Source organism: Propithecus coquereli, unplaced genomic scaffold (genome assembly GCF_000956105.1).
Source record: "Propithecus coquereli isolate 6110/MARCELLA unplaced genomic scaffold, Pcoq_1.0 Scaffold100, whole genome shotgun sequence".
NCBI lineage: Eukaryota > Metazoa > Chordata > Mammalia > Primates > Indriidae > Propithecus > Propithecus coquereli.
In genome coordinates this window covers 1646110-1663544 of record NW_012133859.1, presented here as the reverse complement: position 1 = coordinate 1663544, position 17435 = coordinate 1646110, and the positions used below count along the sequence as shown (strand labels likewise).

Sequence of the window (17435 nt, the reverse complement as noted above, 5' to 3'; positions counted from 1 at the left end):
TCATCAATTCAGACACTAACAAGATATGCAAAAAATAAAAAAACTCTTGTTACTAACTTTTTAAAAAAAAATGGTGATTTTTTTTTTTTCCTGGGGAGGGAAACCCAACTAGAAAACTTAAATGCTAATATATTTATTTTAGATATACATGCATATTTGGGTCTTATGTTAAACCCACTGCAGGTATACATACATCTTCACCAAATACTTGTCTGCCCATAGACACCCCCAAACGTTACTGCTTCAGGCTTGGCCTTGGTCCCCTCTGACCAACATGTACTGCTTTTAGCCAAATAGCCAGCTGGGGCCAAGTAACCAGGAAAGCAGATAATTGTCATATAAAAAAAGAGATTTTAATTCTAATTCACTAACACTGTACAGTTTGATTGTATGCCTATGTACTCTTGTAAAGTATAAGTGAGTTCTTCCTTAATCTGACACACCAACGACTAAAGATGACAACATCAGAACAGAATATAAACAATGCTATTGTACTTACGTGTTTAACAAAAAGGGATCCTAGTTTTTCCGGATCTTCAAGGCACTTCTCTAACTCTCCTAAAAAAAAGCTGATAGGAAAGAGAATATCAGAATCATCTCCAATTTGGCCTTCTAATTTCAGATTTAGGTTTACATTTTCAAAATAGTTTGCTTTCACATGAGCAGTTGGGAAGTGAAAAATATATGCTTAACAAATATTAACATACACAGAAAACATCTGATCAGGCTATGAAACAAAAAGGGACACACAGTTTTGGAAGATAAGGCAGGATGGGAGCATCTCTTGACTGGCAATCTTCCTTGCCTTTGGACAACAAGCATTTTTGTCTCATTTTTTTCAAGGACACAAGTGCTAATGTCCTGGGATGAATACAGAGTGAAAAATAAAATGTTTCAAAGCAATTGGTCATTTTTTATTTCTGAAAACTTGGTCTTTATACCTCTGAGTTTCATATTCATTCTACGATAATTTTTAGAGGCTCAAATTGGACAACAGACATAAAATACTAAATATGTTACCTGTGCCAGCTTTATGAAGTTTCCTCAAATATCAAAATCAATGTCTAGGTTGTAAATATTAGCTCCCTTTAAGATTAGAGTTAGGTACAATCACAGTAACAAAATAGCAGGGCAATTGCTCTTCATTTCTTCTGGGCTGCAGTTGTCTTTAAGATGTATGTCTACCTTAATCACCACTTATATGTATTCGTATTTGGTATTTTATTAACCTGCAAACCACCAGGCCAATTAATGTTGTGTTAAGGGATTTCCTATCCTCCAGCTCTGCAGACACTGTAGCAGACATTTCTGGATGCAATTTCTCTGATTATCCCAGGAACACTGTGTCATTTCCCCCTTCCCTCCACATCCTTAAAAACCAGCTTTGGGAGTAGAACATTAAATGGTACCAGATATCCCTTTTTAAATTGGTTTCACTATAAACTGGAATGCTGTTTCTAAATTTGACCAAACATTTATCTGTGAATTCAACTAAATTAGACATTGCAGGGGATATGAAAATAAAGACGGTACCTGGGTTAAAAGGTTTTACATTCTATTAGGAAAAATAAGTACATAAATAATAAAACATTACTTGATAAATCCCATGGGAATTCCTCCTCTTATCTGCATAGAATTTTATAGTTTAAAGAGCACATTCCCATCTGTCTGCAGGGGGAGATCATGTCTGACTGGAACGTCCAGGCCTGATGGAGAAGTGAGCACTGAGCTGAGCTTTAGGGCAAGGGCAGGGCTCTGGAGGTGATGACAGAAGGCTCTGGGCAGTGGGAGCAGCAAGGTGCATCACGACAGGAGAGCAGGAGGCCCACCCAGGTAAGGGAGCAGACAGTGCAGCTGGAACACTCTACTGTAATAGCAGTGGCTGCCAGAAGCAATCCTCAGGTGATGAAGGATTTTTAAAATTACAAGCGAGGTAGCCCAAAGGGATGGGTGTGTCGTGCACCAGCCCCCATGTGGGTCCCCTCATCATTAGCATAGCTGTGGGCAAGGTACTGTGATCAAATTTGAATTTCATGGGCAACCGAGTCTATTTTTTCCATTAAAACTGAGTTGGACAAATTAATGTCTTCAAAATCCTTTAATAATAACTTGTATTTATTCTAAAGATGGCTGCAATTCTGATCAGAAGCACTTATTGAGGCTTACTACATGTAGACGTTGTTCTAAGTGCTTTTACAAGTATTAACTCAGTCATTCTTCCCAACAACCCCATGAGGTGGGTGATGTTGTGATGCAGGTGGGCAGATGAGGAATGGAGGCACATGAGGTGAGGCAAATAGCTCAAGGTCAGGACCAGCATGTGGAAGAGCCTCTGCCCCGTGCACTGAAATGCTACTACAGAACTCCTCAGTTCATCAGTATTTCCTTTGCACCGGCTCCCTCCAGGAGGCTACACAAGTAATAAAAGGAAAAGAATAAATCTCCTTTACCGCGGGCCTGGCCTGGTGCGGTTTAGCATGTGCTGAGGCTTTGCACACCACACAGCATGACACGTGTTTACGTACTCTCTGTGCCAGTCATAAATCTGATGGATGTTGCCAAACACAATCTTGTCTTTTCCTTTCATGTCATCAGGAACTCCATCTTCTTTCATAAGTGCCATGTAGCCCTACAATTGAATGTTTAAAATTAAGTTTATTTCATGGAATGTGTTTGAGTCAACTAATGGCTTATTGATTAGTAGTCACCAAGGACAAAATTGACACAGGCACTTTCTTGTAACCAATTTTTTATTTAAAAAAACAAACAAGAAACGTTATATGAACAGTATGCTTAACTAGTACTTGAAATATACCGTTACATTCATTGACTGTCATTTTCTCTCCCTGAACTGTTTAGCATTCACAGATCAAAATTCTTTTAAGGAACTGAAGTTTAAATAAATGTAAATGGTTTCATTAAAATAAATAATCTTATCAGCTCGTACACAGTAAATATTAATATTTGATCAGAATCATATTTCCTCTGTTTTCAGCATGTATCTCATATAAACAGAAAGATTTCCTTTTCTTTTTGGATTAGGGTCTTGCTCTGTTGCCTGGCTATAGCGCAGTGGCATGATCACAGCTCACTGCAGCCTCAAACTCTTGGGCTCAAGGGATCCTTCCACCTCAGCCTCCTGAGTAGCTAGGACTATGTAAACTGTTAAATAAGGATTTAACAGTATTCTCCTTATACATTGATTTTTTCACAAAAGTTGATTAAGTATGTTGCTAAAATGTGGTTTAAAACTTCTATTTAATTCAGCCTGTACAAGAACCTCTTAAGTATTCAAGTTACTTATTAACAATGACTATAGACAAATCAAGTATGTTAAATCTTTTATGTTATCCAATTAACTGTAATAGCTGTGACTTTTAACAAGATATGCACCCCAAAAGTATTCTCCTATATATATTTGCAAAGCTGAAGGAATAAATGATGAAATTTATATTATAAAAATAGCTTTTTGATGAGTTGAATTTATTAATATGATTGTGTCTTGAACTTACTGGCAGGGATTAGCCTAGAAACAGCTCTTGATGCTGTACAAAATGTAGTAGTCATCCTATGGCTGCACAGTGCCCAGCAACTTCAGGTCAGTGAAAATAGTGACACATTCTGTGCAAAACTTTAAGTACGTGACTTGGTACAGCCACAGGCCAAGCTCTGAACTTGGGTGGATTCAGGACGGAAGTGAATCCACAGCTGAGCTATGCTGAATGCTTTTGACCACTATGTTTTCATTTCTGTGATACCCACTCTGTGAAAGAAAGGTAAGACTCCTGTCTAATAAACAATTGGATATATTTGTTTAAAAACTTAATTGTTAAAAAAAAAGATTATGTCAAGATGTAGTATGATGCAAAAAAGCAGCATTACAACTGATACAGATGGTTAATTGGCTCTTATTTTTCAGAAATACTTTGTTGCTTTTTTTTTCAAAACTGTTTGTAAAGCTTTTGAGAGGGAATCAGTGTTAAAGTGTCGAAAATGACAGCTCTTTGGACAACTCTTAGGGCTAATACTAGGTTATTAAACCTCTGAAAATACACACCTCAACCACATAGCCAAGGTCCCGTACATAGTCACGCTCCGTCTCCACTAATTCTTGCAAAACATAGCTGAAAAGAGAGAGAAAAAATAGTGTTTATAATCCAAACTCTTTGTTTTCTAAATGAATTCTTTTGCACCGTTGCTCCTGTCAGGATAGACTCCTTCTGGGACTGAACAGTAATATATCAAATTTGCACAACTGGATCTTAAATTCTTGAGTGTCCCAAATCACTTACAGGTTTAAGTGGGTGACCCATGAGAGCTCCGGAGGTCAAGAGACACTTAGGCACACGGGCATAGTGCAATCAGGGTGAATTCACCCTACAGGATTCTGATCGCATATACGGACAGGAAAGAGAAGCTTAGATGTAACCTTTTTATAAAGCCATGACACTAAAGGAAGCAGCTTTAAAAAAAATAAAGATTAAGTCATTTAAAGCTTTATTGGACATGTAAGAACAATTTTTAACTCAGATGTTTAAAGCATTGGATTTGATCACATCACTCGTGTTTTTGTTTGTAAGGTTTAGTAACTGTTTAGAGCCACTTAGATAATGGAAGATAATCACTTTATCAGTATAGCAAACAACCTCAACTGGCCTGAAAAGGTTCATTCATTTGTTGTTCATTCATTCATTTGGCCAACATCATCCTGGCACCTTTTGGGAGGGAATCAGTGTTAACGTGTGCCCAGCCTCAGCTGCTGGGACACAACACTGGATAAAACCAAGTCTCTGCCTTCATGTAGCTTATAGTTTATCCTATTCTCCAAAGGCAACTTTAAACCTTTTGTAACATTTTTCAGGACTCTTTTACCATGAGCTGCTTTACTAGAGTTGAGAAACACTACCACTAAGGTATGTTCAAAATATATTCAAGTTTTGGGGACTAGTTCTAATTTTATGTTACCTTCTTTTTCTTTCACGACTATATGTACAATAAAAAGCATAGGAGTTCCTCACTGTGAGTGGCAGAAGGTATCTTTGTCTAGATCATTGTTATAAAGTATAACATAAGAATAAGACAACAGAAACTGCAGCTGTGGCTTACTACACCCCTCTGAGGTTCTGGGTCCTCTACACACATACGTACAATTACTCCACCAGAGACCCTGGAGCTCCCACTGCACTAATTCAGAGACGAATCCCAGTCATGTTTCTGAAGGTGACAAAGACAGGAGGGAAGCCAGAGAACAATGAGAATGAGAATACTTCTGTCTTACTGCCTTCTCTTCAAGGAGCTGGATTTCCTTTCTTCCATCTCATCAATGGGCGAGGAGGAAGAGAGAAGGGAGTTGTCCGAGGGGTTGAAGGAAGGGCTGCTACTGTCTCCCTGGTCCACAAGGAGTGAGCTTGGTCGATCCTCCAGGGCCTGGAAGAGATTTAGATAATCGGCAATGCTTACTGCCTACCGTGCATGATAGCTTGAAATTAGGATAGGAAATTCTCCCAAGTCAGAAGATGTGTTTGTAAAATTATAAAATCTTTATGCTTGCGAAATGAGAGAGTATTTTAAATACAAAAAACCCTACTATTAATAAAAAAAAAAATGGAGTCAGAGGAGCTGGGTAAAAGAGGAAAGTTAGAATGAGAAGAATAGTGAATTTATATACATATCCTCTTCCTTGTTATCACATAATTAGAAATGATATACTTACATCAGAGCACTGTATTCATTTTTGGATATATCACGTATTTCAAATCTAGCAATTTTCTTTTTGGTTATATTCCTGCCAAATGAAAGCATGAGCAGTTCAGAAGCGTGTGGGTCAGGCCATCCTGGCCCCTGGACATGGCGCCCACATTCCTTGTTGGTGGGCTATGTAGCAGTATCAGCAATCTATAGTTTAAACAAATTTGGTTTGCTCTTGATTATCCACGAAGCCTTGACTCATACTTACATGTACACAGATCATCCAGCTAAAATTAATCTCTATCTCACAGCTTCCACTCTATCCCTTCTATAGGAAGTAGGAATCATGCTGGTCTCAACTACTTCTCCAGGACTCTCTCTCCCCCACTGGACTTTAGCTTCTGCAGGTGATTGTTTTTTATTGTTATATCCCCTGTAGAACCTCACACGAATTTTTGCACGGGTTCAGTAAATCTATGAGTTGAATATTGATGACTTCTCTCCCTGGATGAATGTGACAGTGATTAGCAATTACTTTCTGACTGGTACATATTAATTTTGTGGCTTTACCTGGATTCACAAAGCCCCTAGGAGTTAGTTCTTTTGAAATTTCCAAATGTCTAGCTGGATATATAAAAATGACTGCACTGGAAACAAGTGATTAACTTATCTTTGGATAAACAGCATAATACAAAATGCAAGAACACTTAATACTTAACACCTAATACATGTGATATTAATAAATTAAAATCTCTGATACTTTTCCTATTTTCTCCCCTTTACAGTAACAGACTGAATCTCACTTCATCACGAAGCAGCGCTTTGAGGACATGAAGTCTGTACACCCAACCTTGCTAAACAAAACCCACAAAGCTGTACAAAAACACACCAACTGCTGCTCTTATTTTTGAGAAACAGGACATTTAGTTAAGGAGCACAGTTTGATCCATAAATTGCACTGCTTCGCTACTGACCTTTATTGGAAGCAAAGGTTTGGCTGTCAAGTAGCAGAGCTTGATTCATGTGTCAGTTCAGGCATGTCTCTGACAGGAGCCCCGAGGGAGAGCAAGGAGCAAACACTGGGCCCTGTCGCCTGTCTGGACAGCTGAAACTCGTTAGATTGAATTCTGTTCACTTGAACAACGAGAAGACAGAAAGGAAACAAAGGCTCCAGGAGCGAGCAAAGAGGTGAAGCCATGGACTTCATCAGTGCCCTTGGGGACCTGTCTTCCACAACCAGTGGAACGTCTGTGTGGACCCAAAACAAAGGAGTCTCAGGCCCCTCTGGCTGCCTGTGCTCCGATCTGACCTGCCCTGATCAAGAGAGGCAACCCAAGAGGGTGCAGATGCCCTGACGGGGAGGCAATCATGGTTATATGTCCTTGTCACCTTAATGACACTTGATCCCTCCCTGTGGCCCATTTACCTCTCACACAAATGTGAGTGAAAGGTTGTCACCAGCATAAAGCCACCTCAAATGCAGTAACTGGGACGCTACACACTTTGGATGAATTATTTGTGAAACCATCTGGGTTTGGTTGTTTTTGTGTCCTCGTCAACTTTCTCTATTTCTTACATGAAGACAGGTCTGCACAGATACTATCTCTCTTCTGAGGTTAGTTCTGACAAATTATATTTTCTTTCGAAACTGCCCATTTCGTACACGTTTCATTTCAAATTTAGTTTCAAAGAGCTGAACAAAGTAATGTCTTATGATTGTTTGAATTTCTTCAGTTTATTCCTCCCTTATAATTTCTTAATTTTGTGAATTTCTGCTACTTTCTTGAGGTTACTTAATGTCTGTATTTATTTATATCTGTAATCTGTATTAAAATAGATTTCTGGTTTTATTATTCTACTGTTTTCCAATTCATTAACTTCTGCTTTTATCTATGAATTCATTCCTTTGGTTTTTATTTGGTTTTTCTAACCTCGAGTGAGATGTTACTTCATTTATTTTCATTCTTTCTTGTAACTTTTTTTATATTTTTATCAACGAAGAGAAGAAAATCCTAAAGTCAAGTTGAAACAGTCACTGGGGTGGTAGGCCACTATTACTCTATTTCCAATGTGTAGGAAAAATGCACATTTAAAGTAACTGCGTAACAGTCGAACACCTTCTCTCCTCTCCTCCCCAACCAAATAAATTAATATGTCGCTTCTGATGGATAAACAATTCAGTATTCAAATCCAGTTCTCAAGGCATGACAGCCTCAGAAATCTCCCCCAAGAAAATAAACATGGATGACTAAGGGTCCACAGCACAGACACAGGAAGCAGGAGAGGTTAAAGGATATTAAAATCATTCACTGGAATTTTTACTGACAAAAAGTAGTTCATTCCCATTTGACATCAGAGGATTAGTGACAGGAAATCAATGCAGAGTTATGTTTCCCTTGAACCAGAAAAAGAAGGCAGAGTCCAGATTACATCCCACGGGAGAATGAAGAAGAGGTGACTCTGTCACATAAAGTACAAATATGGTCCTCCCAGGGAGCAGGGGAGGCATCAGTGAACACCCACATGGATGGAACCTTCCTAGGAGCACAACCAACAGCGTCCCATTTACGGCTCAAAGACCCGGGCTCGGAGAGGCTGAGCACTCGCTGGTGGAACTCCACTGTACGCAGAAGGTCGAGAACCCGATCCGACCCCAAAACCTCTGCCTTTCTCACTGTGCCAACAGTGTTATGTCCTTCCACTTAAGAAGAGACATAAGTGTGTAGAAATAACTTAGTTTCAACTGAGTAAATTGAGAAAGTTTAATTCCTCACAGTTGAGAAAGGAGAATAAACCAGGAGGAGCTGGAAGGGACCAGGCCACAGGCCATTCCTTCCTTTGGAAGTCCACTCGAATTAATTACAAATCAGTCAGAGACCACATAAAACAGAATACACTGTTTCTTGACTAGTGAAGAATTAGCTACCAAACCCTAGCAACCTTCCTTTCTAACTTCGAAGCTCATTGTGTCTTTTTTTTTTTTTTTTGAGACAGAGTCTTGCTCTGCTGGCTAGAGTGAGTGCCGTGGTGTCAGCCCAGCTCACAGCAACCTCAAACTCCTGGGCTCAAGCGATCCTCCTGCCTCAGCTGGGACTACAGGCATGCGCCACCATGCCTGGCTAATTTTTTCTATGTATTTTTAGTCATCCAGATAATTTCTATTTTTTTTTTTTTCAGTAAAGACAGGGTCTCGCTCTTGCTCAGGCTGGTCTCGAACTCCTGAGCTCAAACGATCCACCCATCTTGGCCTCCCAGAGCGCCAGGATTACAGGCGTGGGCCACCGTGCCCGGCCTTCATTGTGTCTTTTACAGAACACAGTGTGACTGCCCAGGGAGAAGTTCTTAGCTATGGCAGGGTGACATACATCAGTCTGAATATTTTCTTTACATAATTCCCATTTGATCCAGTCAACTAGCTTCATTAGAGGCCGGTTAGGGGTAGAAGAAATAGGAATGATATATCTGGTACCTAGTTAATACCCGAATATAAAAAGATGGAAACACATAACTTTAAACAAATATACTCTCTGATCTAGCAATTCCAATGCTGGAAATCCACCCTATAAATATAACCACAAATATGTAATGAACATGGATGTTTATAATAGTGAAAAACTGGAAACAACTTTAATATAATAGGAATTTATTTAAATAAATTGTAGTATAATCATGTTTCTGACCCTTAGTAGCTAGTCAAATTTTTAAATGTTCTGTGTGCCTCAGTTTCCTCATCCGTAAAATGGGATAGTAGTGCATGCCTACCTCACAAGGTTGTTGTGGGGGAGTATATTTAAATTAAGAAAACTGTGAACCTATCTGTGGGTATCGCTGCCCCTGGGTACTTATTTGGACTGGAGCTGGCACACAAGTGCTATGAATGCAGTCAATTAGAGTACAGTGAGAGGCCTGCCCTTGGCTCCTGCAAGGGAACCTCGGAGGCCCTGGAACGGCTGCATACCTGGGGCCCTTGGGCCAAGACAGACAGTCTATGCTAACAATGTGACAATATCTCCGCCTCTGGAGGGGCAGGAGACTAAGGTCAGCCACACAGAGCAGTTAACCATGTACATGTGACTGGGCCCCAGAAAGAAAACTTCAATACCAAGGCTCGGGTGAGCTGTCAAGGTTCGCAATACTTGGCCCAAACTGCCACATCAACACTGCTGGCAGAAGTCACTGCTTTTCTTCACCGGGAAAGGACAGCCAGGGACTTGGACCCAGCACTCTCCTAGGCCCTGCTCCATGTAGTGCTTCCCTTGGCTGATTTTAACCTATGCCCTTTCGTGGTGAGAAACCGCAGCTGTGGGAATAATGGCTTCTCTGAGTTCTGTGAGTCCTTCAAACAAATTAGTGAACCTGAGGGTGGTTGTGGGGCCCCCCAAACTTGCTGTTGGTCAAAAGTGAGGGTGGTGCTGGGGATGCCCAGGCTGTGCAATAAGCTACATTCTGCAGCCCAGAGCAACACACAAATGAGGGCAAATCCATGTGCGGGTAGCAAATCGGAGCAGTTTCCAAAGCTCAGCCTGTCTCTGGGAGGCCTTACCATCTTGCTTTTCACGAGTTCCTCAATCGCACTGACAAGCTCGGCTGCACTCGGCGTTTCGGAGCTGGTGGGGCGGACCAATAACCGGGAAGAGGCCTACGGAGGAAGTTAAGAAAAAAAGGAGGGGGGAGGGGAAGGCCTCGCATTAGTAACTGGACAGACAGTAAATTCCCCTGCAAGCTCGAGCTCTTTTTAAAAGTAATTCCAGACAAAAAGACCACAAGTTTGTCTTTGTTTGCATTTATTTAAAGTCATCCTTTTAAATTTACAATATTCTGACATGAAACATTAAATAAAACCTGTCTGAGATACATGTGGGAAGCAGACAATGTCTGTTTTTAATCCGCAGTCATGTAACATCGTAATGTTTTTCAGAGGTGACTGGGCCCGGGAATATCCTAACTGTAACTTTCACGACTGCCGGCGAGGCTCTAGGCTAAGGAGAAAAAACACAGAATCTGATCTACGGAAGAATGGGAGGCTTAAGGTCTAACGAGTGAATCCTCGAATAATCAGGAAACAAAACAGGATACTAAAAATGGCTGTACTGAGTTTATGGGATTAAGAAAAGAAAGAAACGAGAAAGAGGCAAGGAGCAGGGTGCGGTGACCAGACAGGGGAGGAGGGGAACGAGCTCACCATTTTCTGTGCCATCCATTTCCCCATGATTAGTGCAGAGTACAGGAGAGCTGAGGCCTCACAACCTATCAGATGCCACTTATGGCTAGAATTGAGGGCGTAACAGGGTGGACAGTCAGGGAATTTGGGGGAGAGGCTACTAAATTGGAGTTTCAGTAATTAGCAAACACAGGGTGTTTGCAGATTACTTGCACTGTTAATTAATCGGGAACTAGAGGGGCGTAATATGAACCTTGCTTCATATTAAGGACAGCAGAGATGCATGCGGCACACGGCTACTGTCCCAGCCATGCGTTTCTCACAGCAGACAGATACAGGTTTATACATTTACAACGAGGCTTTACATGTGTGGATCAAAATGCGCACTTTGCAAAACAAATGTTGGTTTGGTCTAATGGAATATGGAATATGGGGTGAAGAAAACAAAGAAGAAAATTCAAATGGAAAGGTAAGGAAACTGAGCCAAAACAGACACAGAACACAAATCAACATAATGCTGCAGTGAAAGTTTACAAAAAGAGAAAACAGAACAAAACAAAAAATTAGTCACAGGATAATATACTGTCTGGGAACATCACTACAGATTTCTGTAAATGAAGAACTGCTATTGATAATGCCCAATGAGGTAACACAATAACCAATAAATGATTCTAGCAAACAGAGGAATACAGTGCAATTCACTGTTAAAATGGAGAAAAGTACTCCCTCACTAGGTGAATAAATCAAGAAGGCCCAGCCCCCTCACTGTTTGGATAAGCAACCAGATTTAACACATTTTAGTTTTCTGCTTTTAAAAAAGGCATGGCTTAGAGTATCACAAAATAGCTTGGGAAATGTCAGTGAAACCACACAGCCCCCGTGTCCTGGCTAGTCACTCTGTGCAGACAAAACTCAGGTCCCAAACCCGAGCTAAGTTCTGCAGCTCACGGCCACTGTTTCAAGACCCACGGCACCTAACAGTGCATGGGCTTTTTGCTGCAAAGGGAGGAGGAAGTAGATTTCTACAAAGAAGGGGCCGTGGAAGTGTCTGCGTTGGGTTAAGGCTAATGTGTGATATGACCTGGCTCACAGCTGCCAACCACGGGCTGTGGCAGATCCTGGGTGGTAAAATACAGGGTGATTCATCCGGCAAATGGTTGTACTAGCACTGACAAGGGAGGAAGGGAAGGAAAAAGGGAAAGGACGGAGAAAAATTGTTGAAAACATATCTGTTTTATTCAGAAAACTTCAGTTACTGCCAAAAAAATCCCAAAAAACAAAAGCCCAGTAATGACTCTGGAGCATGATTTTCAATACCTGACAGTTTTCAGGGGCACGGTGGGCTAGTGGATGTGCAGCTATATTTACCAGGTTTCCTTTTTGATATTTTATTTTTAGGGTTCTACAATTGGGATATACAAAATAATTTTAGATTATGTAAGAACTCAAGGAAAAAAATTAACTTGGCTTAATGCCTCTGCATACATCCAAAGAGGAGATTCATGCTTTCGACTGATTTCTATACTTTGACAACTGTGCCCACGCTCTAGTGTATCGATCCCACAAACTAATGCTTGCCATGCTGGAAAAATAACTGGACAGTGACATCATCTCAGCTTAAAACAGAAACCTGTGTGCCAAAACACCTCACAGAGGGAACAAGATGGTCAACTGATCTTTTAGTGATGCATTCAGGTAGGCTTCTCTGACGGCTCTCAGGGACTCTAGTCAACACATTGGGAAACTTTAAAATTACTTTACAAGCCACAATTACTAAATCCTCATTAAAAATGCAATGAGCCACACGTGCATGAGAAACTGCACGTGCTGACCTACTGCTCACTCTAAATGGCTTTGTTATGTACACTTCTGGGGGGCAACCGGGCTGACTCTGCCTGGAAAAGCGCCACATCGCCGGGGGGCCTCTTCCGCACCTCTGAATCTCCTGTCTCCCCAGAGGAGGATGGTGTGGAGCAGCTCCCAAGAGGGCCCTGCCCCTGCCACGTCCAGCCTGGCCCGTGTGCCCCTTACCTTGTCATCCTGTGAGTCCGGCTGGAGAAGGCTGTGCTGCTGGATGGCCATGGGTGGGGGGAGGGGCACGGCGTCGGCCCCCTCCTCACCTTCCTCTTCTCCACAGCTCTGCATCCCCGAGGAGGAGGATTTGGAGAGGGTGCCACTGCTGAGGCCTTCGTTCCGGCCTCTCTGAAAGCAAATCAACATTTGCTGGTTATATTCTAGGCCGTGACTACCCAGGCCCATTCACAGGCACTGGGTCCTAAAGGGTCAACTGGAAAAGCATAGTGAGGACAGAGGCAGATGGCAGGAATCAGGAAACAGCCCTTCTTGACTTTGATGGTAACGTTTCACTCGCTTCCTGCAACCCAGCTACCTTGCTCACCAACTTGGACAAGGCACGGGCCATGGACTCTGTCGTTTGAAGGGACTGTCAACATTATCCGTTAGGCTCTGGACACATCTCATTTTCAAGAAGCCAATAAGAAAGGGTTCAAAAATTTGAGCCACAGCCCTCATGTTGATTCAGCTCGCCAATTTCATTTTGGGTACGTTGCAATAGGAAAATTCACTGAAATAATAAGGGCATAAAAAAAATATAACCCAAGATGCATTTTAAGCATCCAAATTACGTATTCTTTCCCTCTGCTCTTGCTTTGAGAAAAAAAATCGTTTTAGTTTTACTAAGAGGACACAGATTTATAAAGCAGATACATAAGTACATAACGACCCACATACTCCAGTGAGAAAGCTCATGGCCAAAATATGCCCAGGAAAAAACCCAGCGGAAAACACATATCTGCCAAATAAATGAAATGATACGAATCTGAACCTGTCTCTGTCTGTCTTTTCTTTCTTGAGCCTGTGTGGGATTTGGGGGTGGAGGGCTTCAAGTTAATGACTTGGAGGGCCCCTCACCGATACCACCATCTCAGGCGTCACAAAGGAATTCTGTTTCTTGCAGTATAATTTAAAGCGTCCACCCAACCAAAAGGAAATTAAAAAAATCCCTAGCTGACCTACACGTATTTACCTTTGGTGTCAAAGGAATAACCTGGTATTTACCACTGGGCCAGGAGAGCAAATCAATTCGGTATTTTCTACTCAGGACAAGCCGTAAGTATAAATACTGGCAAAAATAATTAGAGAATGCAAACATTCCACAAGTCCTTCCAAGTTTCAAATCTGAGCTTTCCCTACAAAGTGCTGCCATGGTCCTTCGTGCTGACCTCAGGGACTACTCAGATCTTCTGCGGCTCTACTCAGTGCCTCCTGGCTTCGCCTCCTGGTGGAGTAAGGAGGGGAGGGCGGAGGGGCTGCTGCGCCCACTTCCTCCCGGCCAGGGAAAGGGGGTGGGAGATTGGGGGTGGTGGTGACTGGGCCTGGGGCACGAGCTCCTGGTGCTGTGACTTCTACCGTGCTACCAGGGAAGCAGTCGTCTTTCATGTTGTCCCCACCGACTCTAACAGTGTGCTGAGCAGAGATGTTAATGGTAATGTCTGTGTAAGCACAGAAAACAACCGAATCGGTTTATTCATAAGACAAGCAACTACTCCTACAACTGCAAAAAAACAATGAAAAGAAACATGGGAAGGTTTCCAGCCTCTCACGATTTGAACGGCTAAGCCTGTCTCGCCGGCACACTCACCTCTTCCACGGTCTCATCCTGTGGGGTGGCCGCGCTGTCGTCTGAGTCCTTCTGCGAGCCGGCGTCGGCGCTCTTGCGGACCTCCCTGCTCTTCTTGTGCTTGTGCGCGAGCTTCTTCACGTGCCCGTCAGCCTTGCCGCTGCTGAGCCGCCGCACTGGGCTGGTGAGCCACTTGCGCAGGGTGTTGCCTGGCCGCTTGGGGCCTGGAGAGCTCTGGGCCCCGATCATGTGGGGCTGCAGGGAGGCCACGGAGGCGGGCGGGCTGGCGTCATTACTGGAAACGGACAGCGAGTCTGTGGGCGACAAGGAAGACGGGGCTAGGTGACAGATGACACATAAAATGATACAGGCTGGCCCTGGTGAGACTTTGTGACAAAGAGAGCCCATCTGGAAGGTCCCATTGGTTGGTCTATTAGAGGAGCCACCCATGGCCTCTTGTTCCAGCCAGACCACACAAGGCACATGGGGTCTTTGCTTGTAGTCACGACAAAATTCTCACTATTAACAAAAATAACACCACATTTAAAAAAGAAATGTGATAGGAGAAGCCATCCTCAACCAAAATGCTCTAAAAAAAAAAAAAAAATAGATATCCAAATCAAGCTTCTCACTAGATCAAAAAAATTGAAATATAGTCAAACCTGGGTTGATGATTTTTCAAGAGAAAAAAACACGAAATTTAGGTAGCAGCGGACATTCAACAAATCCACGGAGTCACGTGAGGTCTACTTTATAACCTGAACACCAGTGCTGGTGTACACTGCTTGGCCCCTGCTGGGCTCTGGACTTGGGCTCCACCACAGTGACAGGGAACAAAATGCTTCACTTCAGGAAACAGCGTGATGAAGACGATGATCATTCATGGCACTTGTCATTTTCTCAAGTTTTTTGAAGTCTTAAAAATAATTAAAACTAATCTTTGAAAATATTATTTTGAACAGACACCTGCGCTACCTGTGTTTACCTCTGTGGCCCTGGAGCCCATTCCATGAGGCAGTTAAAATCCCCGTGATTATATGAGAGTCAGCAGCGTTTTCCCACAAGTGCTCCCGACACTTGGACTAGACAGCACATGCCCTTCTAATTACTGTCCCATTCTTTCCCTGGCCCAAGACACAGACTGGTGAAGGGTATAATCTTCCATAAACATATGATGCAATTTAAGCAGAATCACTCATTCTTAAAAATCTAGACTTTTCTCAAAGGGAAACTTTGGTTCAAAACCAATCAGTTTCTGTTAAAGAGTAGTAACCATTTCCCCTCTGTATGTATGTATGTATGTATACACGTATGTGTACATATACACTTCTTCATATGTTTATTTTAGTCAAATAAAACATTTCCACATCAGTCTCATTTTCCTTAGGAATGGTCTGGAAGAGGTAGGAGAGAATGAAATCATTAAGTTGAAACCATTCCTAGGGACTTTCTCAGGTGCCGATTTAGAGTAAAGGGTGAAAGAGGCACACTTACTTAGTCTCTGGCCTCAGGTACTCTTGGTGCAGTGACAACAGGAGGACAAAGAGTAGAGGAGGGTTTGGATAATCCACACGTCAGATGATAAGTTATTCAACTGATGTTTTTTTGAACAACAAGTATTAGCAGGACACTGTACTGGCTGCAGCAGGCAGAGGATTTCAGAGTCATTTACCGTGGTGTGACTCAAAGCTAGGCCCTGGACTTTTCCCCGGACAGAGATGAATAACACCCAGTTTCCTCCCCCGCAGGACCCACCTCATAGTGTTTTCTGGATCACATAACTATTGTACACTACAGGCGAGGTACAAACTCCGTTAGAGCTGAGAAGGGGCCACAGGAGGAGGAATCATGAAAGGCCTTGTGAACGAGGCAGCGCTGACGCCAGCCTTTGAGGGAGCCGGGCCCGAGCAACCGTGAACTGTGTCAGGAGCACGTCAGATCTGTGAGGGCACAGGCCTCATCTGTCTGGGACCTGCCATACTCCCAGGGACTCGCCCAGTGCCCAGCATACAGCAGGCACACATTAAGTATTGAACGCAGACATCAGAAACCAACAGCCTAAGGAAAAAGAGCAAGCTGAGTCACAGCCCCTATTTTAAGGACAGTCATTTACTTGACGTACATTCACTCAGCCAGACAACTGCACAAGACAAAGGACTATGAGGGAGGTGCCCAGGTGGAGGTGAGAGACGTGACGCGAGCTCAAGGAGCTCCGCTGCGCCTTGGGTGAGGTGGAGGCAGGAAAAAGACCCAGGCTCACTCACTTGAACAAAACTAAGCAAGATGCAGGTCTTAACATTCACAGGCAGAACGTTTACACATCAGAAGTAACGGGGAATGCCACCTAAGCCAATAAACCAACTTCATAGACCTCCTCGAGCCTAAAAGTTGAGAATGTGGGGGGACCTGGCGTGGGAACAATGCAGCATATAACATGAACCCTAAGTGATGCCTGCAGGCTGTAGAGAAGGAAGGGTGTTCTCGGAAGAGGGCATGCGGTGTGAGCAGGGACGCAGGGCAGCCCTGAAGCATACAGACCTCCCTGTCGGCTAACAGATGCGGCAGCCTCTGCACGCATGACAGAATGAACTGCAGTCAATTACTAATGCTTCGTGGCACCCAGCTGGCTTTATAAGGATGACTCTCAGGACACTTTAGCTTTGCCTGGGAAAGGAGCTAGTTGTTGGAAAAATGGCTCAAAAAGAAAAAGAAATTAGAGATGTCATTTCCCAGCTTCTCTCTATGGACTCAGCTGCATAGGATTTGGTCCTTTGCACGTTGGGAAGCATGTTTGACAGAGATTTCCTGCTCACTGGCAGGTCGGGCATTAGGAATGTGGCATGGGCCAAACATCCACTCTGGAGCCCGGAGGATCAGAGCTGCCCGAAGTGGGAGCTCATCAGTGCCACAGACGAAACGCAAAGGATTCTGTGACTCTGCTATTCT

The 17435-nt window shown here is 42.9% G+C and overlaps 1 protein-coding gene across 1 annotated transcript in view; it reads right to left on the bottom strand.

The window, feature by feature from the left end:
• The window catches only part of TRIO (trio Rho guanine nucleotide exchange factor), a 188563-nt gene that overhangs the window by 13962 nt on the left and 157166 nt on the right, over nt 1-17435 (bottom strand). The window contains exons 33-39 of the mRNA XM_012642750.1: nt 14511-14803; nt 12881-13051; nt 10232-10327; nt 5279-5427; nt 4058-4124; nt 2526-2629; nt 500-569 (exon numbers count right to left, since the gene is read on the bottom strand). Of these exons, the coding sequence (XP_012498204.1) occupies nt 500-569; nt 2526-2629; nt 4058-4124; nt 5279-5427; nt 10232-10327; nt 12881-13051; nt 14511-14803 (950 nt within the window). The remainder of the gene's footprint in view (nt 1-499; nt 570-2525; nt 2630-4057; nt 4125-5278; nt 5428-10231; nt 10328-12880; nt 13052-14510; nt 14804-17435) is intronic.